The sequence below is a fragment of the Hordeum vulgare genome, chromosome 3H (assembly GCF_904849725.1).
Source record: "Hordeum vulgare subsp. vulgare chromosome 3H, MorexV3_pseudomolecules_assembly, whole genome shotgun sequence".
Classification (NCBI taxonomy): Eukaryota; Viridiplantae; Streptophyta; class Magnoliopsida; order Poales; family Poaceae; genus Hordeum; species Hordeum vulgare.
Genome location: NC_058520.1, coordinates 359,945,257 through 359,968,892, shown reverse-complemented (window position 1 = coordinate 359,968,892; position 23,636 = coordinate 359,945,257). Strand labels below are relative to the sequence as shown.

Below are 23,636 nucleotides of genomic sequence, written 5' to 3'. Positions count from 1 at the left end.
TGTTCCCCAAAAAGAGAAGTGTGATTCCACTCCTTCCGAAGGAACGAGCTCACAATATGGTCTTCTACCACAAGACCACAAAGGCAAGGGAAACCTTCAAGATGACATTGACCTATTTGAAAAAGAACCCCAAGCCAAGGTCAAGTGGATTCCCAAGGATACTACTAGCTCTACCTCAACAAGTGCTACCACAACTCCAAGGATTCCCATCAATTTGGTGTGGATTCCCAAGAGGAAGAACTAGAAGTTCTTGAGGGGTGACTCTGCCAATGAAATTGACTTTTGTTCATTTTGACAAGAACTATATGCAATCAACCTCAACCATATGCATTAGTTCAAGGAGTCACACATTCCCTCAAAGGTAAGCAATGAACAAGGTAATTAATGCATCTTTGGACATTATCACATGTGTGCTTCACTCCATGTCCATAGATATTCTTGCATATGTTCCTTTTGCTTTGGGACTAACCCATGTAGGTGAAAGGTGTATGAAAACAACAAGGATTGCTCCCAACTCAAGATGATCTTCATCAACATTGAGCATCCACCACTACTTCACCTACTTGAAGTCTTCTACGACAAAACCCAAGGTTAGTTGATCCCTCTTAGTGGGGATATCATATCAAGGGGAAGCTTTACTCTAAGACTTGAGTATAAGCATCTTCTAAGGATATGAACACATTAATGCTTATGTATAAGTGGTAACCCCACTTGTGCTTAACGATGAGTATGACTTATGATCAAGTATTCTTACTTGACTCCTATGTCAATATACTCATATATAGATGACTTTGTCGTCGCACAAGTGCTTGATAGCTGCTAGGATGTTTGTGCACGTTCACCATGTTTTATTCATCATTCTTATTGTGTGAGCATGTTGGTCTGCATGTGTTTGATCATTCGAGGACATCCAATTGTTGTTATTTGGCTTTTGATTTATCTTTTGCCAATTGGATGGACAAGAATGCCTAGGACCCTTCTCTAGCTATTTATGCTATCTCATCTCAAGTTTTATTCATGCTACATCACAAAACTTGAACAAACACTTGTCGATCCCTCTGTGTGAAGGTGCACTCGGAGTTCCATATCGTCAAATGCTGCCTTCTAAAACCTCTTTGAAAAACTCGGTGTGAACAACTCCACAAACTCGGCGCCACCGAGTTTTCAAAGTTGATGAGGCTTTCCTATCTCGGTACCACCGAAATCGCCAACTTGGTTACACCGAGTTTCCCTGTCTACTAACATTTGAGGAACTCGGTGACACCAATTTTGCCATCTCGGTGACACCGACAGCGCACGGGTATATATGTCCGCGGACCAAATCTTTTGACTTCACTTCATCAAAACCGTTCGTTCGCCAAACCCTCGCTGCCCCCTCGAGACCCCTGGTCGTTGCCTTTGCCTCCCCGAGCGCCTCTGCCTCTGGAAATCGCCGCCGTCGACGCAATCATCACTGCCGTCGTCACCGTAGCCGGACTGCCACCAAGTTAGGGTACGGATCCGATTTCCTTTTGCGTTCCCCTATCCGATTCTTACACATTGGGAAAGACTTTCTTCGAGCCACCATGTGCAAACCCTTCCTTCCACCAGATGAATCTCGTAGTGTAGAAGAAGTAGAAATTTTGGATCTGATCTGCCGCAGTATGCAACTCGGTGAGACCGAGTTTGTAAAATCGGTCCCACCGATTCTTGTTTTAGGGTTCCTGAGAAGCAACTCGGTGAGACCGAGCAGGTCTTTTCGGTGCCACCGAAAATGACTGTCAAGTTTCTGTTAAGTGAGTAAGCTTTCTCGGTGTCTCCGGAAATGCCAACTCGGTGCCACCGATTTACATCCTGCAGAAGATCATACCCTAAGTTCCAGACTTCAAATTTTAAAAAACATATGAATTTTGTGATGCTCATCCATTCTATCTTTCCTATATCCACTTCACAGGTTTCGCTGTTTGCTGCTGAGCGTGTCTGTCAGTATGTCAGGTTCAGATGATAGTCAGAATGACTTCATAGAGCAAAGTGTTGAGATGGGCTTATGCACTGGTCCAGAGAAGTCTGCTTCAGACCCAAGTTCTCCCAGTTCTCATGGCTTGCCGAAGGCAGCCACCAGGCACAGAAAGAAGCTAGTTTCTGATGAAGATGACTCAGATTTCATGCCAGAGGAAACTTCAGCTCCTCCTAAGACTCCTCCAAGGAAAGTTGTCAGGAAGATATTTGCTAGTGCTGCTGATCTTAGAGCACCTGAATATGCCAAGAAGAGCAAAACACTTTCCAAGGATGCACCTGCCAAGAAGGCTGGTGTGAAGAGGCCCAGGAAGAGAACTGTCCATCTTGTTGGCAGAAAGACTTCAATGTTTGAAGACCCAGAAGATACTGAGGAAGAAGTTCCTGGGGAGATCCCAGTTCCTCCCAAGAATAAGAAGTTGATGGCTGATGCAATGAAGTCTTCTCATAAGCCTGCTGCTAAAGCAAAGAAGGCTCCAACTTCCAGAAAAACCACCAAAGACATACCTGCAGCTGCCAAGAGCAAAGGCCCTACATCCAGTGCCCATGTTGCAGAGGAGGAAGAAGATGAGAATGCACCGATTCTCAGGAAGCTCAGACCAACCCGTCCACCCCACAATGCTGCTCATCCTATAGCAAAAGATATGAAGAAGAGGAAGGATGTCTGACTGAGAAAGTGGAGAGCTAATGATCCATATGTTGTCGAAGAAAAACTGTTGTTGATATAAGGTTTCACACCAAGGAACAACAAGATTTTTATGAGACTGTCTTGTATGACAAGAGTCATGCTGTCAGTGATATGAGGTATGTAGACTGGGCATATATCAAGGAAAATGAGAATTTCTTTTCACATGTTCAAGAGAACTTTAGACTAGTTGACATAGAAGAATTTGTTGGCAAAGAGATGACCCCATGAAATGACGAGCTGATCATGCAATTCTATGCAACTGTTCATTTCTATGATGACTCTTTAGTTTGGATGACTGATGGTCACAAGTATGAAGCCACAATTGATGAATGGGCTGCTATCATTGGTGCCCCCAAGCAGGAAGAATCAGACGTAGATGTGTATGCAGAAGCTAAGCAGAATCACAACTCCATGACCAATATGTACAATACCACTCCACATCAGTACTTGGCTAGTCACAAGTTTGGTTTAGTGTATTTTCTTCAAGTTGGCATTCCTACGACGAACACTATACTCCGATACACCCTCATGCCTAAGTCAGGTGATGAGAAGATGATTAGAGGATATTCTATCAACCTGCTGCACCTGCTAGACACACATACCAGATTTAGAGTGATGGATTTGATAGTAGAGACTATGCGGAGAACTGATGCGGATCAGAAGAGATCCTGTGGATATGCACCTTACATTTAGATGCTCATCAATGCCAAGCTAGGCAAGCATGCATATATACTTGATCGTCCCCATCTACCTCTCTAGTATGAATTTAAAGATAATGAGGTTGTGATGGATGACAATGATCCCAACTTAGCTGCAACAAGAATGGCAGCAGAGGCAATAGCTGCTAGAAATAGGCCACCTCTAGTTCCACAGCTCAGATCTCAAGCTGAGCAAATGGCATTTCTAGTGAGCACTGTCCAAGGCATGGAGAAGAACATCCAAGAGATCATGCAAAATAAGAAGAGTCTTGAGAGAGTCGTGGAGACAAAATTCCACAACATGGATGTGAAGGTAACTGAGTTGACCACCATTGTGAGACAGCTTCAACATGAATTTGACTCTATGAAGATTCCATGCTCACATGATGAAGATGAAGATGAAGATGATGATGATGACGAGGATGAGTCTCCTCCTCCCACTACTACAAGGTTCAACACCAAGCCTCGGTCAGCTGTTGTTCCAGCTCAGGAGACACGACAGACATCTTCAACACAAGTTTCAGCACCTTCAGCACCAGCTCCAGGTCAAGCTCCTTCAGTATCAACTCCTCCAGCTCCAGGATTCAGCAGAAGCCTTCGCAGACGCTGTTCTATCGACTCCATCATCAGCTGCCCAAAGAGACGAGTGGTTCTATACTTTTGAACTTTTTGGTAACTTGTTGCCAAAGGGGAAGAAATGTATTGATCATAGACTTCATGTGAGAGAGAGCTTTTGATTTTATTTGCTCTCATTTGGTTTTAAAAACTTTGGTTGTTGGATGACTTTATCCTATCTATTTGATTGATCATACGCTTTATCATGTGTGATGTTACGTTATCATCTTTTAGCTATCCTTGTGATGACCAATCACTTATCTTGTTGGTGTCATGTGCGTTACTATTATTTTTACGCACCACCAAGATGTATGTGACATGGAAGAGTAACCCATGATCCTAATCGATTGTGCATTTGCATTCAAACGTAAATTTTAAATAATGTACAAATTTAGGGGGAGCTCTTGCTTTTTACATACTTCTCAAAGCGTTGATGCTAATCATTGATTACATCTTTTGTCGAAGTTTTGATCTATATGTTGTCATCAATTACCAAAAAGGGGGAGACTGAAATCACAATTGCTCTCTAGGGTGGTTTTGATAATTGATCACAACATATGCATCATTGGACTAATGTGTTTTCCAAGTATATTTCAGAAAAGTTCAAAAGATGCTATGGCTTAAGGTTTTTGTGGAGATGCCCCTTGATGCAAGAAAGAATAATATTGTCTCAAGCTTCAAGCTAGAAGACTCTTTATTTTACATTTGTAATAGATCACTTTTGAGTCCATAGGAAAGCCAATACTATTAAAAGGGGGCGAGGTAATAAAATGAACTGATTGCTCAAATGCTCAAAGTTAGCCACCAAAACACTTAGTCATTTTTCCCACATTTCCACTCTGTCAAGTTCCACATTCACAAATTTGGTGTCACCAACATTTCCATATCAGACCCACCGAGTTTGAACCTTAAACAGAACCCTAGCCATTCCCACCAAATCGGTGTAACCGAAACTGCATCGGTGCTACCGAGTTTGGGTGACCAACATTCTGTTGTCAAGATACACAAAATCGGAATTCCCGAGTTTGAGTATCGGTTCCACCGAGTTTGGCCATCTGACGGTTAGTCACCTTTCGGTGCCACCGAGTTGTATATATTGGTCTCACGGAGATTCAAAACTTCACACCTTTAGTGCTAGTCGGTACCACCGAGTTTCCAACTTTGGTGTCACCGAGTTTGCTCTTTTGTGTGTAACAGTTGGATTTTGGCTGCTGCCTATATATACCCCTTCACCCACCTCTCATTCGTGGGAGAAGCACTCAGAACAAATACTTCATTTCCAGATCCATTTTCTAAGAGAGAACCACCTACTCATGTGTTGAGACCAAGATATTCCAATCCAATCATTTGAAACTTGATCTCTAGCCTCCCCAAACTGCTTTCCACCAAATCAATCTCTCCTACCCATGCATATTCTGTGACAGAGTGATTTGTGTTGAGGAGACTATCTTTATAAGCACAAGAGCAAGGAGTTCATTGATCTACCCCATCTATTACCGTTTGGAGGGTGGTGCCTCCTAGATTGGTTAGGTGTCGCTTCGGAGCCTCCTACTTCATGTTGTGGAGTTGAATCAAGATGTTTGTAAGGGCAAGGAGATCGCCTACTTCGTGAAGATCTACCGTGAGTAAGGCTAGTCCTATGTGGATGCAAGCCTTGGTGGGATAGACAAGGCCGCTTCTTTGTGGACCCTCCGTGGATGGAGCTCTCCGTGGACTCTCGCAGCCATTATCCTCCGTGGATTGAAGTCTCCACTAACATGGACGTACGATAGCTCCACCTATCGGAACCATGCCAAAAATCGTCGTGTCAACCTCATGCGTTTGATCTCCCTACCTTACTCCTCTATTTACACTTGCATTTTTTACTTTCCGCTGCTATATTACTAGAACTGCATGTGTAGGGTGTACTTGACTTGTTATAACTGTCATAGCTGCCTCTCAAGTAAAATTGGGAAAAGGCAAAAATTTATCTTGTCAAGTAATCTAATCACCCTACTCTAGACATACTTTTGATCCTACAGTGGGGCAGGGCTTGCCGGCGGCGCGGCCAGGCACGGGGCGTGGGCTCGGGGTGGGGCTAGCCAGCGGGTGCCCCTCCTTTAGCTCGACCTCCAACCGCCGGTGGTGAGAAACTAAGAATGGGAGGGAGAAAGAAATTTGAGGAAGAAGGAGGTGTGAGACAGACATGTGGGACCTAGTCCACCTCAGCAGGTCAAACTTTGACTATGATTAGTCTTCGCCACGTCAGCCCAGGCAGATGGGTCCCACTTGACAGTTTTTGTGTTACACGCAGCTAGACGCTGGTTTAGTGTTTTTTGTTACTCACTTGCCACACAAGTGGTGGTTATTCATGATTTTCAACAAAAGTGGTGGTTTTGGAGTATCCTTGCCACAATTGTGGTGGTTTTGAGCAATTTACTCTCATTTGCAAGATCTGTCATGTTGGAGGAGAGGATGTGGGCCATCTGCTTTTTGAATGTATTCTAGCAGAGAATTGTGGGACAAATTAGGTGTGTTGGAATCTATCAGATCGACCCTTCATGTTTTTTCGAAGTGTGTGTGTTCTTGAGGGGGGGGGGGGCTCAATATATTACCACTCAAACAAGTTACGTGAGAATGATTACATCAGCTAGTCATATAGAGGAAATGCTGACAGAAAGCTTACCCAAAGCCTAGCATAGTCTCTAAGCACTAGGTTTCTAAAACGAAATATTCAAAGGAAGAGATCAGCAACAATGTTCCTTAAGGTGATTCTAGCAAGTAAATCTTTAGACCTGAAGACGGTGGCATTCCTAGAGTCCCAATTTTTCCACAAAATAGTCAGTGCTACACAGGGCTATATTGGATTTCAGCCCTGCACAAGAAGCAGCTTCTTGGATATCCGTCAAAGATTTTGATGGAACGAGGCCAATGAGCTGTCAGACTTGAATAGCAGGAGAGGTGTGCAACATCCTCACACGGATCCTGGCATCATGGACATGCAACATATGGAGCAATAGTCTAGTGCGCCAGATATGTTTTGGTGTTTATCCGGTATCAGAAACAAAAGCCAGACAAATATCTTGGGCATCGAGTCAATTGTAAAAACCACCATATTTACAGCTAGGTTTCTAGAAAACTACCAAGTCGTTAATCCGTTACAAAAAACGCCGCAATTTTTCTATTCTTATTGCAAAAAACACCGATCGGGTGATTTGGGCCGGTTGATCATTTTGTGACAAGTGGAGCCTTATTGTAACAAGATGACTTAGCAAAAATATTACACACACACCCTTGAATCCAAAAACAAAAAGCAATCAACTCCTGCCCGATCCAACAGGGAGGAGGAAACCGCCGCCTCCCTTGCATCCGCACCGCCCCCATCGGCTCCCGTCATCGTCGTCTGCCCCTGCGCCCGCGCCGCCCGCCTGCTCCTGTCGCCGCCGCCTGCCCGGCTCCCGTCGCCGCCGTCTGCCCCTACGCTCGCACCGGATGCACCGACTCCCGTCGCCGTCCTCTACCCCTCCGTCTGCGACACCCCCATCGGCTCCCATCGTCGTCGTCTGCCGCTGCGCGCGCCGCCCGCCTGCTCCCATCGCCGCCATCTGACTGGCTTCCATCGCCATCGTCTGCCCCTGCACCCGCGTTGTACGCACCGGCTCTCGTCGCCTGCCCCTGCGTGCGCGCCGCGCCAACCACGAGGGCCTTCTCTTGTCAGTGTCATCCCGCAGGCCAGCTCCGGCTCTGCCACTCCTGCTTAGTCGCTGGCGACCACCTTGCAACATTGGCCAGCTTGGTGACCACACCGTCGGGAGGGGGTGATTGCGTTTTTTATCTGATTTAGGGGTGTGTATGTGAAGTTTTTGCTAAGTCATCTTCTTACAATGAGGCCCCAGTTGTGAGGAAATGATCAAACAACCCAAATCATCTCATCAATGTCTTTTGCGACAAGATTAGAAAAATTACGGTGTTTTTTGCAACAGATTAGCGACTTGATGGTTTTCTGCAAATATGGTTTTTTTTTGTAATTGACTCATGGGCGATGAGGACCAAATGAAGCTATGGTGCAGGTCAAAACAGTCTTCGACAAAGATAGTATTGTAAGCGTCTCTGACCAAAAATACCAGTCCATGTGTGAGAGATCGCTTGTCCGGCCTGTCCGAGGGGCGAAAATCCTGCAACAACAACAGTACACAATCCAAATCTCGAGACGCAGCATTAGTAAGGCGACTCCTTAGGTTTGATAATAAGCTGGTTTGAAAATTAGTCGCCATCTAAACCTTGTCATTTATGGAGCTCTTCATGTGGATCGTTCGGCGTCAATAGTTTTGGAACACTTAGGCCAACTCCACCGCACGACCCCATTCTGTCCGGCTCCGTCCATTTGGGGTAAAAGGGACAAACAGGGTGGCCGAGCGCGAGACGGCCCGGACCCATCCTGTCCATTTCGTGTCCAGCGCGACCCATTTTGAGCGCAAACTTGTGCGGGATTTGGGTCGCGGCGGACACCAAACGGACACGCGCTCGTCCGCGTCGGGGACGCGTGACAGGCGGCCACCAACCTCCCACCCACCCGCATGAATGCGCAGGCGCGGCCGGGCCCGCCTGTCATCCGCCCAGTGGAAGGTCGCGGTCCTTCTTAAATGAGGAAGCCGTGGACCGGTCGTCCACGGTTCCCATCACCACGCCGCGGCCTCCTCGAAACCCGGCAACCACCTCGTGAAACCCTAGCCTCCCTCGTCGAGCTCGTCGACCGCCGCAACCATGGGTTTGTGGAACTACGGCCGCAAGGGCACCCACGACCGCGAGGCTGGCTCTTCGTGGGGACGCCGCCGCGGCTCCGTCAAGGAGGAGGCCACATCGCCACCGCGCCAGGCCGCGGCTCCCTTCTCCATCGCTCCCAGGCCCGGCGCCGGCCATCGCGACCGACAGTACCTCAGCGTTGAGGTCTGCCGGCGCTACTGGGAGACGAGGACGCCGGTCCCGTGGAGTGATGTCCACCTCCCCAACGCGTGGCATCTCTCCGCCGCCCGCGTTCCCATCCCTCCGGTGCCGACGAGCGGCCGTGCGCGCCGCGAGGAGATCGACCGCCGTCGACGCCTCCTCCCCGACGACCTTTACTACGACCCGAGGTATGCCGCCGATAGCACCCTCTGGGATACATGGCTGAGGGACGAGCACGGCTGAGGGACGAGCACGACGTGCGTCGTGCCTCGTACTTCGCCGGGACGATCGCGGGCCGCGGCGGGCACGGGAGGTGCGCGGGCGTACGCGGGTGCGCGGCATCACGCCCACGTCGTCGCCTTCGCCGTCTCCGTCACCACCTCCACCTCCTCGCATGACGGGGGAGGAGGAGGCTAGCCTCATCCAGCGCGTCATGGAGGACTCCATGGCGACGCATGATGAGCGTCAATGGCCGGGCCTGGACTGCGCCATGGCCCTCTCTGCGACCTGCGACGTCGCCATCCCCGAGCCGAAGGAGGAGGAGGTGTCCCCTTTCCCTGCGGACCTCGTTGGCTCGTCGTGGGGCTGGTCCTGCATCGCGCCGGAGATGTCGCAGGCAGTGGGGGCCGTGAACTGGTGCCCACGCCGCCGCGGTCACCAGAGCGGGAGGCCTCGCCACGAGAGGAGGTGTTGCACGCAAGCTTCCACCACGCGCCCGCGCACCAGGGACCGCCGGCCCACCTCTGGACGCCGCCGCCCTACATCGACCTCGTCAGTGACGGCGACGACGAGGACACCGGCGACCAGTGAAGACGGCGACGGTGACGGCAACGACGGGCAAGCTACTTTTTTTAATGTTAATTATGTCAAAAACTGGGCCGTTTTGTGGTCGTGAAAAACTGGGCGGCCTTTATTAATATTTACTTATTAATGTTTTAAGCTTTTCAAATTAAGTTTATTTACTTTTAGTTAAGTTTTTATTTTTTTTAAATCAAGTCCAACGCGGACATGATTTGGAATGCAGCCGCGCGATGGGTGCACGCACGACCCAACAGACAGGACCAGACATAACCGAACCCATTACCGTCTCAAACGGACAAAATTCGGCCAAAACGGACGTCCGTTTGGGATCGTGCGGTGGAGTTGGGCTTAGCAACCACATTGTTTCACCTCATCCTACTATTCGAAGGATTGATGTCATAGCAGTGGGATGTTGTATTTGTGGTGGATCCGTGGGCAGGTCACACACAATGAGCCAATTCCAATTCTCAATAGATGGCCTGTTTTGGTGATGGGAATTACAGACGAGCATAACAAAGTGTCTGAACCGAAATAGGGAGAACCCGGAGCATAGATGGAAGAGGACGGACCCAAAGTTTGTCAAAGTAAATGTTGACTCTGCTTTTTATATGAAGAAAGATGCAAAGCAACGACCGCCATAATCAGAAACGAGAAGGGGCAATTTCTAACTGCTCAATGCAGACACAATGATTGTGCTTCAGATGCTACGGCTATGGAGGCTAGAGCCATGAGAGATGGCCTTCAATTTGCAAATCACTAGGCTTTAATCAATCAGACTTCCTTGAAATCATCCAATTCTGCACAAGATAGACACAGTGGTGGGATGCATCGGCAACGGTTTTTGTGCGTGTATGTATATTGTTACGTCAATGGGGAAGGTCGTCTTTAAGCAATGTTTTCATGCGGACCTCATGAGCTAGCTAAGTTTAGAGCATTTCTAGTAGTGCCCTTAAATCCTTAAATTCTCAAAATTAAACTTTTTTTACGGGTCGAAATAAAAAAAGCAAAGAATAGAACCCCTAAACCCCTAAATCCGTAAATTATTTTAAGGATTGGACCCCGGGTTGCCCTCCCAATCTCTAAAAGTGAGGATTGAAGAGGGGATCTCATCCCCAACCCGCACTCCTCCCTCGCCCCGCCGCCTCCTCCTTCAGTCTTCGCGCGGGAGGGAAATCCCCGCCTCCCGCCGCCGCCTCCTCGCTGCCGCCGGCTGCCGCCCGCCTCCTCCTTCGCCCCGGTCGTCTCCTCCCTCCCGCCCCCGTCGCCCCACCCCCCGCACCGGCCTCGGCGACACCCGTGCCGGCCCAGCAGCCGGCCGTCCCGAGCCAGGCGCAGGTGGCGTCGGTGGTGGCCGCCACCCACGTCGGCGCCAAGAGGCGGCGTGCTGGCCAGCACGTCGTCGCCACGGCCGCCGCCTCCGTCGCCCCGCCCACCGCCTCCCTCGCCCCGCCCGCTGCCCGGAAGAAGAAGGCCTCCCTTGGGCCGAAGGGGGCAGCGGGGCCGAAGGTGAAGAAGACCACCACCCGGAAGAAGCCGACGCCCACGCCCGCCCCGGCCGCCGCCCCTCCGCCCCTCGTGCATGAGGTGCTCGACGGAATGCCCGCCCCGCCGACGTCGTCCATGGGGCTTCTCCAAGACGCGGAGGTGGACATCGGGGCTCCTCCTCTCGAACCCTTTGGAGGTGATGACTTGGAGGAAGAGGGTGATGAGGAGGAGGAAGGGGAAGATGAGGAGGAGGTGACCGAGATAGAGGAGGAGGCGTTCGCCGCCGTTGGAAAACCCACTATGCGCTCGACAAACTATAGCGAGGACGAAGATATTCTCTTGGTTCGTGCTTGGGCACATGTGGGGATGGATGCAAGCACCGGTACCGATCAAACCGGTAAAGGCTATTGGCAACGCATAGAGGACATCTATTGTAAGCTCAAGCCGAAGACCGGTGGGTACGACGCTCGTAGTTACCAGTCGCTGCAAGGCCGGTGGGAGTTGATGAAACCCCATTGTGCTCGTTGGAGTGCGGCAATGAACCAAGTGAAGGATGCACCGCCTAGTGGAACCGTGGTGAGTGACTATGTGAGTACATTTGTGTTTTTCACATTTATTTTGATTTTCTATGTGTATTGTTATGTGTGTTTACTATGCTATTGGTGGGTTTGTAGGAGGCAATTGCCAACTTGAGGTACAAGGAGATGACCGCTTCCAAGGGCAAAGCACTCCCATTTAAGCATGTTTGGAAAATTCTTTAAACTTATGACAAGTGGAAGTTGAGGGATCAAGAGACCGCACCCAAGAAGTCGGCAATGCTTAGGATGGATGATAGTGATGAGGAGGCAAGGAACGAGTGCAAGCCCGATGGAAACAAGAATGATAAGCTAAGGAAGAAGATGGAAGTAGAGGCGTCAAGCATAATGGAGAAGATGGAACATATGATGAAGTCAAGCGAGGCATTGACAATGAAGATATTGGAGACAAAGCTTCTTATCAACGAGAAGAAGAAAGAGGTGAAGCTTGCACAAGTGGAAGCAAGGCGTGAAGAAGCCAAGCGCAAGGCCGACTTGAAGGAGAGGATGATCAAGGTCAAAGAAGCAAAGGCATGGAAAGAACTCATGGTGGAAGAGAAGGAGCACATGATGATGTCCAAGAAGGACATGGATGAAGACCAATTGATGTGCTGGAAGGAGTACAAGGAGGACATCGCGGAGAGGAAGAGGATATTCCGTGATGCGTCCTCTACTCTTTGAGATGACACTCCGATGAGTGGTGGTGGCGATGGCGGTGTGGAGGACACCACCACTGGCGACAATGGAGGTGCTTGATGGACGTGGAAGTGATCTAGGAGATGGCGCCGGTGCAACTTTTTGGTGATGGTGCCGATGAGAGGGAGAAGATGATGATTTTGTGTTGTAAACTATTAAACCATGCATCAATGATTTTCATTTCCTAGTTTGTTTCAAGGTTGATTGTGTTTTTCTAGTGCTAATTATGATATGTCAAATGACAGTTTTAAGGGTTGGGATCGCGGCAAATACTAAAACCCTCAAATTCAACCCTTATAACGGAATATTCCGTTATAAGGATTGGGTTTGAGGGTTCTAGTCTTTGCCCCTATGTTTCAATCCTTAAAAGTGCCAAAAAATGCCAATTTTCAACCCTTAAACTCGTTTGAGGTTTTAAGGATTTAAGAGCATCTCTAGTAGAACCCTCAAACCCTTAAATGTAAAACCAGTTTTAAGGGTTGAGAATTGCCCATTTTTGACACTTTTAAGGGTTGAAAAACAGGGGCAAAGACTAGAACCCTCAAACCCAACCCTTATAACGGAAATATTCCGTTATAAGGGTTGGGTTTGAGGGTTCTAGTCTTTTCCCCAACCCCAAACCTTAAAATTGTCATTTCATATATCACACATTTCATCATATGACATATCACAAATTCAATCACATTTGACATAAAACAATAATCATTCTAGTTATTATTACAACACCGAATAAAACAATAATCATTCAAATCATTACAACAATGTTTGAGCAAATTACAACAATTGCTCGAATCAAATAGGACATAGAAAAGTAAAACAAAGATACATCATGGGCCAATGCGCCACCCATCCAAATGCCAGTGGTGCTCTACTAGATCATCCCGGAGCCGACCATGAGTGGTTCCATCCTCAATCTCACGTTGTGCTTCAAGAAAAGCTTGTATGCGAGAAGGGTTTCTTTCCGGTAGCACACAGGTACCAACATTGTCATAGAAACAAGGGAGGTTTAACCCTCTCTCATCCTCTACGATCATGTTGTGTAGAATCACACAACATTTCATGATGTTCATCAAGGTTTTTTTGTCCCAAAACCTTGCTGGGCCCCGAACTATGGCAAACCTTGCTTGCAAAACAACGAAAGCTCTCTCAATATCTTTGTGAGCTGCCTCTTGTGCCTTGGTGAAATGAGCCTGTTTTCTTGTTAAGGGCACCCCATTTTTCTCCTTGATGGACTTCACAAGAGTTTCCCATTCGGGATAGATGCCATCGGTGAGATAGTATCCCATTGATTACTCATTGTTCATGATTTTGTAGTTGCAAGCTGGAGCATCCCCAGAAATTAAACTTTTGAACAAAGGAGATCTATTGAGGACATTGATATCATTGAGTGTTTCCGGCAACCCAAAGAATGCATGCCAAATCCATGTGTCCTCCGATGCTACGGCCTCAAGAACAATGGTAGCATCACGGCTTTTACCGCAATACATTCCCTGCCATGCCTTTGGGAAATTTTTCCACCTCCAATGCATGAAATCAAGACTACCAAGCATCCCCGGGCATCCCCTTTTTTCATTCATTTCCATTAATCTCTTTGTATCTTCCTCGTTTTGTGCCCGAAGATACTGCTCACCATACAACCGGATGACCAACTTGGCAAACCTACGGACGGACTCCGTGGTTGTATCTTCCCCAATGCGAAGATACTCGTCGGTATAGTCCGCGGGTATGCCATAAGCGAGTACCCGCATTGCCGTCGATATCTTTTGATATGCACTAAACCCCATGATACCGGCGGCAGATCTTTAAAATAATAGGAGGCGGCCTCACAATCGGTGACAATCTTCACAAACAAACTACGACGCATCCGGTACCTTGTGCGAAAGAGACGAGGAGGGTATGTAGGTACCTCCGTGAAGTAGTCTCGCATCAAATGCTCGTGTCCGAGAGCGCGGTTCCGCTAGATGGTGAGTCGCCCCATCTTCGACCCTCTCCTCTGATCCAAAAGCTTCACGCGGTCTTCAAACGCTTGCACGTCGACGAGGAGGCTCATCATCTCGACGTCGTCGTCTTGCAACAACTCGTCAATGTCCGAATCGTCGGATGACGACCAATCCGACGAATCCGACAACGAGTCCATCTACATACCAAGTGGCTACAATTAGTGCCAATGAAGCAAAAATTTAAAACTTAAAAAGTAAAAAAAATCTCACCGGGGAGCGGAGGGTTGGCGGCCGCGGCGCGGTGGGCCGCCGGGGCGGCGGCCGCGACGCGGTGGGCGGCGGGGCGGCGGCCGGGGCGAGATGCAGAGGGCGGCGGGCGCGGAGGGGCGCCGGGGCGACGGCCGGAGCGCGGGGCGGCGGCGGCCGAGACGAATTCCTCCCGCGCGAGGTGGGAAAATGAGTGCGGGTTGGGGGCAGTTTCCCCCCCCCCCAACCCTCACTTCTACAGGCTGGGAAGGGGTTTGAGGGTTGGACCTCTAATTTTTTTATGGGTTTAAGGGTTTAAGGGTTCTAGTCTACGCCGTTTTTCCGATGAAAACTGTAAAAAAGCGGTTATTTTTAAGAGTTTGAGGGTTTGAGGGCTCTACTAGAGATGCTCTAAGGGCACTACTAGTGATGCCCTTAGCTTTTGTAATAAGGTGCTAGATAGTTGGACTAACGAATCACCTGCATGTATCAATAGCCTTGTGAACTATGTAATTTAATCTAATTTTATATATGTAGCCATGATGGCCTTTCTTAAAAAAATATAGTCATTTACGAGAACCACATCCACGCACTTCATGTCCACCCGTTAAGGCATCTACACCCGAACCCTCAATGTCCGCCCCAAAATGCCCAGCTCTGAACGAAAAAACACTATCCAATCGAGCTCCTCCTCCTTCACGAGACCAAGACGAGGAGGAGCTTGCAGTCTGCATCGTCATCCAATGTTCACACATGGACATCGGCGGAAGCTCGAGCTCCGTCGCGTTCGTCACGAGCTCCTCCACCTTCCATCGACGGAATGTGGGTCATGGTCGCCCGTCCCGCTCCTCGTTGCTCTAGATCCAGAGCGCGGGCGTCTCCCCTTCCTCTCCGGCACCAGCCCCGTCAGGGGCATTGATGGGTACTTGTGCCCGCGGCTCCCGCGCGGATGCGCATGCCGGAGTCGGAGGTGAAGGCAGAGCACAGTTCCTTCCGCCGTCGGCGTTTCGTCCCCGTCGACCCAGAGGAGGTGCTTCTCCGCGAGGTCATGCGACGGTCACTCACCATGATGGAGTCTGACACGTGGCGCCTATGTCCCAAGAACGCGAAGGCGCTCCTCCTCAAGCTCGAGGTGTTTGAGTGCCTCGTGCGGGAGAAGAAGACTACCACCACCAAGGCCACCTGCCATGCAAAGGAGTAGCAACGCCTCCTCCTCCTCCCCAACACTTACATTTCATCCGCATCGAAGAGCGGCACCACCATGGACGATGACGACCCTCCCATCGCCGACGTGTACACGGAGATGGAACGTGGCGCCGTCGACCGTAAGGGCAAGGGCCCAACCAAGCGGCAAACTTCGTCCGCCTCCGCCACCGTATTTTATCTAGCTTTATTTTGTTTGTACTTCCTCCGTCTCAAAATAACTATCTTAAGCTTAGTATAACGTTGTACTAGAGCTAGTACAAAATTGAGACACTTATTTTAAGACGGAGGGAGTAGTATAAATCCAAAGAACTATGTCTTTGAAGTCTCATGCAATATGTCCGATAAACTATGTTTTAAATTTAGAGTTCGATTATGATTTATTATTTTGTTTTATGTTTTTGCATGCATTGCATGGATTTGGTGCGGGCACATAGGACTACAACTATGGACAACAAAAATGAACATTGCCCGAGAGCGGATGTGTTTAAATACCTTCACTAATGCTTGGGGAGCGGTTTTTGCGGGTTGTAATTGTAGATGCTCTTATCTCGCTCTCTTAAATATTATATACATACAGTTCAACCGATTAGACTTGTGCTTGACAAGATCAAGGAATGGAAGCTGGCCGGCTTGATGCAGGAGGATTAGATCCTTTTGTGAGAGAGCAGCTTTGTTGTTTTTTTATTGGTGTTGGTGTAACCCGTCAATTGGAATGTCACATTTTAATTGATGTTTTGTAAACTCTATTCTATCATTTATAAAATATGGTACCTATTGATCCACTCCCTCCGTTCCTAAATATAAGTCTTTAAAGAGATTTCACTAGATGACTACACACAAAACAAAATGAATGAATCTACACTCTAAAGCATGTCTATATACATCCGTATGTAATCCTCTAGTAGAAACTCTAGAAAGACTTATATTTAGAAATGGATGGAGTATTTTCGAATAAAAATACAGTTCAACCGGAAAAAAAATTCTAAGTATACAGTTCGACGACGAGCAAAGCAGGCTAATTTTTTTTAAATATTGCTTTTTTTCAAATCTTTTTGAAAAATAATGTGTCTATTTGAAATTTTTCAAAAATATTGTAACGTCGGCCTCCCAGTGGCCGACTGCCACTTGTCGGCTTGCCACTGGCCGAAAGGTGGCAGTCGGCCACCAGTTAGCCGACAGGTGGCAGGAGGGGGCAGTCGGCAGGGGAGGGGGGCCTGTCGGCCTGCCCGTAGCCGACAGGTCCCTGTCGGCCTCCTCTGAGCCGACAGGTGGCCTTTGGGCGGGAAACTCCTTTTTTTCACTGTTTTGACCTTCCTCTCAATTTTGAGCATGAAATGAACCCATTTTGACCCATTTTGACCCTTTTAGAAACGCCAGAGACCGTGGCGTTGCTGCTCCACTATGCAACGCCAGAGACCGTGGCGTTAGACAATAGACAAGTTTTATGGGACGAACTCATCAGTAGTGACACGCTACTGAAATACACATAAATATCATACATAGAAGGTCAAGAGCTGTGCATCAATCACGCCGTCTCCCTCGACGCTCTGGTGGTGTTGGAGGCGTACTCCATCCAAACCTGTGCACTGGCCTAATGTTACGAGGGGGTAGCTCGGACCCACCCTGATCATAATCTGTATCCTGTGTATCCTGTGTGGGCCATGGTGGAGGAGTCGAATACATGGCGGACCACATGTCTAGCTGCCCTGTTGGCTCCTCTGGTTCACTCCCGAACCCGGATCCGGACGCGGACGCATCATGATATGCATAGGATCCTGGAGGAGGGACCATACCTGTTGGAGGTGGATGGAACGTGAAACCAGGAGCGGATGAGGGAGGATGGGGGTGTGGATGATGCCATGCCGAGCTACCAGCCAGGTCGGGAGGGGGTGGATGCTGCCATGCCCAACTACCAGCCTGGTCGGGAGGGGGTGGATGATGCCATGCCGAACTACCAGCCTGGTCGGGAGGGGGTGGATGGGCAGTCGGTTCCACCCCCTGTACACGTGGACGCGGATCGTGTCGATGCACGGAGGGACGTGGATGCTGATGTTGCACAACGTTCGAAGTGCGGGTGCATGTGATAACTTTGTAAATATCCCTTATCCTCTGCTCGAGTCGCTTGATCCATGGTTGAACCTGAGACCTTTGCAGAAGAGGTCCAGATGACAATGATCGTTTAAAGTTCATCACGTCCGTATGAAGATTGTATGTCAACTCAGCCTGAAATTGTCGTGCAAATTAATAAGTACGCATGATCAATTACGTAACAACAACACTCACTAAATATTTTTCCACATCTATCAGACAACTAAATATATTCAAACTACTACATTCACTAAACTAATTCACAGAAGTAAAAATAATTTTACCCTTGAAGCGTGCGCAGAAACGAAGAACGACGAACGACGAACACCGAACACCGATAGCAAGAACAACCGTCACCACCAGCTCCAACTCCACCAACTTCACCCACACCTCCGCCACCACCACCACTACAACCTCCTCCTCAACCTCCTCCACAACCTCCACCACCACCACCAAAAATAGCTTCAAAGAACCACCGCAACGCGAATGAGAAGGATGATTAGGCTTCCCTCAAACTTACGCAACTAAACCACGGTTCAAAACGTAGTTTTATCGGAAGATTTTTCGTCTGGGGGAGAAAGAGAGAAATGAGAGCAAGGAGAAGAAAGGGAGGAAGAAGAAGATAGAGAAGAAAGAAGAAGAAGAAAGAAGAAGAAGAAAGAAGAAAGAAGGAAGGGAAGGAGAGCCCCTTTCGGCCAAGAGGTGGCCGACTGGCCTCCTGTCGGCCACCAGGAGGCCGACTGGCTGGCGCAAGCCGACAGGGATCCATCGACGTGTTCTGGCCAGTACTCGGCCGACGCGTGGCCGACTGAACACCTGTCGGCTAACTGGTGGCCGACTGCCACCTTTCGGCCACTGGCAAGCCGACAAGTGGCAGTCGGCCACTGGGAGGCCGACGTTGCAATATATTTCAAAATTTTCAAATAGACACAATATTTTTCAAAAAGATTTGAAAAAAGATAATATTTAAAAAAAATTAGGGCAAAGCAGAGCCGCTGCATATGAGAGCGACAGTTCTTCGGGTTCAACATTACATGCTTGCGCAGTTCCGCTCAATCCCTAACTAAACCTCTCCTCCCCGCCACCATGCGCCGCCCACCACGGCTCGTAGTCGGAGGAGCCTCCTCGCCCTCGCTCGCATGGCGTTCCCTCTGCACCACCGCCTCCGCCTCCGCCTCCGCCATCCCCATTCCCGCCGCGCCACCCCACCAAACCGATCCCCTGTCTGCCCACTTCTCGAACCGCCCGGCCGCGCGCGACCCCGCCGTCGTGGAGAACCTCACCTCCACCCTCCGCGCGCTCTTCGCCTCATCCTCGTCCCACACGCGTGCCTTCACCCTCCTCAAGTCGGCCGCCTTCGACGCCGGCCTCGCCCCGGACGCCCTCGTCGACGCCGTCCTCTCCGCCGCGGCCGGCCCTCACTCCGGCTCCCCCGTCGCAGCCGCTCACGTGTCCCTCCTAAGCCGCCTCCTCACCTCCCTCTCCCGCGCCGGTCGCGCCAGCGCGGCCACCGACGCCTACGCCCACATGGTCGTCCGCGGCGTGGTCCCGGACGTCAAGTCCCGCACCGACCTGCTCGTCACCACCGCGCGCTGCTCGTCGGCCCGGGATGCGCTTGCACTCTTTGCGGAGATGCGGGGGAGGGGCTATCGCGTGGACGCATGGATGTTCGATGCGCTCATGCGGGCCTGCGTCAAGGAAGGGATGCTCGAGGATGCTGTCAGGCTGTTTGATGAAATGCCCGGCGCTGAGATCGAGCCCGACCAGCGCGTCTACGCTCTCGTGATCGCGGCACTGTGCAAACTGCGTGATGCTGACCGCGCGCTCCTCCTCCTTGGGGCGATGAAGGATGCTGGCTTCGAGACCTGGGACTTCACCTACAGGTCTGTGGTGCATGTGCTCGTCAAGGCGGGAAGGATGGAGGAGGCTCTGCGGGTCAAGGACGAAATGCTCTCTGCCGGCAAAAAAATGGATGTGGTTCTTGCGACGATTTTGATGCATGGCTATTGCTTGCGAGGCGAGGTTGAGAACGCTCTGGATCTTTTCGACGAGACCCTGACGAATGGTATATTGCCCACTAATGTGACGTACGGGACGCTTATAAGAGGCTGTGATCAAGCCGGGATGACACAGAAGGTGTATGTGCTATATCGTCAGATGAGAGGGCAGGGGCTGTTGCCAAGTTCACACGAGTTCAATTTGGTTATCAAGAGCCTGTTGTGTGATAAACGGTGGGAAGATGCTGTAAGCTTGTGTATGGAGATGGCTGATTATAGGTTACCGGATGTCTTCACGTACAATGGTCTAATTCGTTGGCTGTGCCAGCAACATAAGCTCCGCGAAGCACTGCACTTGTTTGGTAAGATGAAAGAAACTGGAGTGAAACCATCTGTTGTGACATACAACAGCTTGTTAATGGGTTACTGTGAGAAGGGGTCCATGGATGAAGCAGTCAAACTGTACTCAGAGATGCCTGTGGAAGGATTTGTACCTAATGTGTTCACGTACACATTTTTGATGAAAGGGTATATCAAGAAGAAGGCTTTTGACAAGGCCTATGCCCTCCTTGATGAAATGAAACAGAATGGAGTTTCTTGCAATGAGTATACATATAATGTTCTCATAAATGGCATTTGCATGGGTGACCGGATTTATGAAGTTGATGAAATGCTGAAGAACTTCATAGGTGAAGGTTTTGTCCCAAGCACAATGACATACAACAGTATCATCAATGGATTTGTGAAAGCTGGTATGATGTGCTCAGCATTTTCTATGTATCAGCAGATGCGTGAGAAAGGTATACCCGCTAACATAGTAACATATACCAGTTTCATTGACGGTTACTGCAGAACCAGTTGTTGTGATCTGGGACTTAAAATGCTAAATAATGTGAGGCGCAAAGGCCTTCAACCTGACATTGCTGCGTACAATTCTTTAATCAGTGGGTTTTGCCGTGAAGGGAATATGTCTCATGCACTGCAATTTCTTGTTATTCTCCTGAAAGATGGTCTAACACCCACATCTGCCGTGTACACTAATTTTCTTACTGGGTACAAGGATTTGAAAATGATGAAAGAGGCTTCCAAATTCTACGAGAGCATGATTAGAGAAGGAATTGCCGCTGATACAGTAACATACACTACCTTAATCGACGGTTTCTCAAAAGATGGCAATGTAGCCTTTGCATTGGAATTGTACTCAGAGATGATGGCTAAGGGTAACATTCCCGATGATATCACTTTCACAGCGTTAACACATGGCCTTTGCCGCATTGGAGACATTGATGGTGCTAAGAAGTTATTGGATGACATGAGGAGATTGGATGTACGCCCTAATGCTCTTATTTATAACATGCTAGTAAATGGAAGCCTCCGTGATGGTAAGTTGCAAGAAGCATTCCAGTTGCATGATGAAATGCTCAACAGGGGAATTGTTCCTGATGATACAACATATGACTTATTGGCTGGCAAGAAATCTCCGGAAGGTGACAGTTTTGTTGATGCAGAGAGTCCTATTTAAAATTTCTGCCAGTTAAGAGAATCTTGGCTTAAGCAGATTGAAACTTCCATTGCATGACAACATTGGGAAACTGTTAAATAAAGTGAAACCTTGCCAGATGGAAGCAAACATAAGCATTGGGATTTGAGTATGAGATGTATTTGTTGTGTTATCTGTTTTTCTATAGATGAATCCCTGCTTTACATTAAAGTGTAAGAGCTCGATACAAGAAGAATCTACTAGCGTGTAGGAGGGTGGAACATTTAACTGAGTCAAAACCACTAGTGCCACCAGCTATATTGTGCAGCTTAAATTTGATATCTGCATTGTTCCTGATGCTTTCTGATTATTCTACTCCATCCTTGAGGCTTTTCTGATGAATATAGCCAAACTTTGAGGCTTTGCCTCTGTCTTTAATGGTCAATACACATTCTGTCAAATAATACTTGATTTGTTATCGATGAACTGGACGTTTCAATTTATATATGCTTGAGGTGTTCCTCATCTCTTCTGATGGTACATGTTACATTTACTTATGAGATGAGGTGAACGTCAGTTATTTTGACTTTGGGTTGTTTTCATATAGCTCTGTGCTTCATAGTAATATCAGTATAGTAGTCAAAGCAGACGAGACTTGGTAGAATCCTAATATTTTGCAGTAAGAGAACAAACCCCATTTTCTCAGAAACTTAGCATAATATACCATTGTTGCTGTACTGTGTTACCCTCTAAAAAAGTTACTGCAGAAGTTTGCTAAGCACTAACATAATCATAAACATAAATCCATCTCTTACACAGAAGAGATTCAAAAGATTACCATGCAAACTTAATATATTGGCTTATGTTTTGGTCATTCTGCGACCATGGAATGGAGTTCTTTTAAGACTTGGTTCTGTGATGCAGAAAGTTAATGGCGTCCTATCCACCTGGTGTTCGCGGTGTATCAAAAGATCATGCCTGCTGCGCATCTGTGGTATAATGTGAGTGTTTAAATCCACCAGGTTTTGCCCACGACCACCCAGAAGAAAGGTATTCAAGGTGAGAAAAGCATAGGAGGGGGAAATTGTGAGATCCCAATAAGAGTTGTCTGGTCAAGGAGAAAATTACAAGTTCCGTCCTTGAAGTCGCTGGCGGGAAACAATACATCCCTCACGGTTGAAAAACACTCCAATACGGTCCTTACGCAATAAAACACAGTACATATATGGTCCTGGATACGACAAGAGAGTTGTTCTGTAGCCATGTGGCAAGCCTTTTTGCGGAAAGGCCCCTTGCTTTGCTAGGAATCACCTCGTGCCCCACGCCGTCCAGATGTCAAACCCGACACGTGGTGCCTTGAAATTTCGCACTCTCTCTTACCACCCTCTAGTACTTAACGTCTCGACAAACCCTCCTACCCGTTTGTCTCCCCCACTGATCATCTCAAGTTCATCTTCGAAACCATAACCCTAGAGCATTATGACAAGGGAGATTACTCTCACACTAGCCACCATTTTTGTTCAAGTGGTGGATGGCGACGCGGAGAAGCTCGAAAGGTTTCGCGAGATATGCAGCTGGTTCCCGAAATGGGCGATGCCCTGCGACGAGTGAGTGGGGATTTCCTTGGCGGCCATGACGAAGGAGAATCAACACATGATTGGAGACCGAGGAGCCCTTTTGATCAAGATATTGTATCGGCGCCAACGATGGTCATGGCGATGCCGACACTAACAAATCCGGTGCTAGACGATGACAAGGAGGAGGAGCTCATGTGAGCTACATGCAGCGGCCTTGTCACTCTCCCCGCTTCCCCCGCCACTCTCCAAGGATTTGAGCCCTCGATTGCTCTGTATAGAGCGTAGGGGCCACTCCCACAAACATCGAGATGTAAGTTTTTGCATTTCATTTCCACCGGTTGGCGTTACTATTATGCATATATTAAATGTAATTAGGTATAGGGATAGTACTATTGAGTTTGTAGTTGTGATTAAGGATAATACTATTGAGTTTTGATCGATGAAATTAATAGTGATATGCCCAATTTATAGTTCAGTGTTCTTTTGCCGATGCAGTTGTGATTAGGGATATTACTGTTGAGTTTGATCAGTAGTTAATACTCCCTCCGTCCGAAATTACTTGTCACAAGGATGGATAGAAATGGACGTATCTAGAACTAAAATAGGTCTAATACATCCATTTTCGG

General features: G+C 48.4%; 1 protein-coding gene across 1 annotated transcript; it reads left to right on the top strand.

Moving 5' to 3' along the window:
• Positions 1-18,991: 18,991 nt before the first annotated feature.
• On the top strand, positions 18,992-21,919 carry LOC123439959 (pentatricopeptide repeat-containing protein At3g54980, mitochondrial-like). Its single transcript, XM_045116569.1, has one exon. It carries the CDS (start codon positions 19,043-19,045, stop codon positions 21,473-21,475), a length of 2,433 nt encoding a protein of 810 aa, XP_044972504.1. The 5' UTR covers positions 18,992-19,042; the 3' UTR covers positions 21,476-21,919.
• The last annotated feature ends 1,717 nt before the right edge of the window (positions 21,920-23,636 follow it).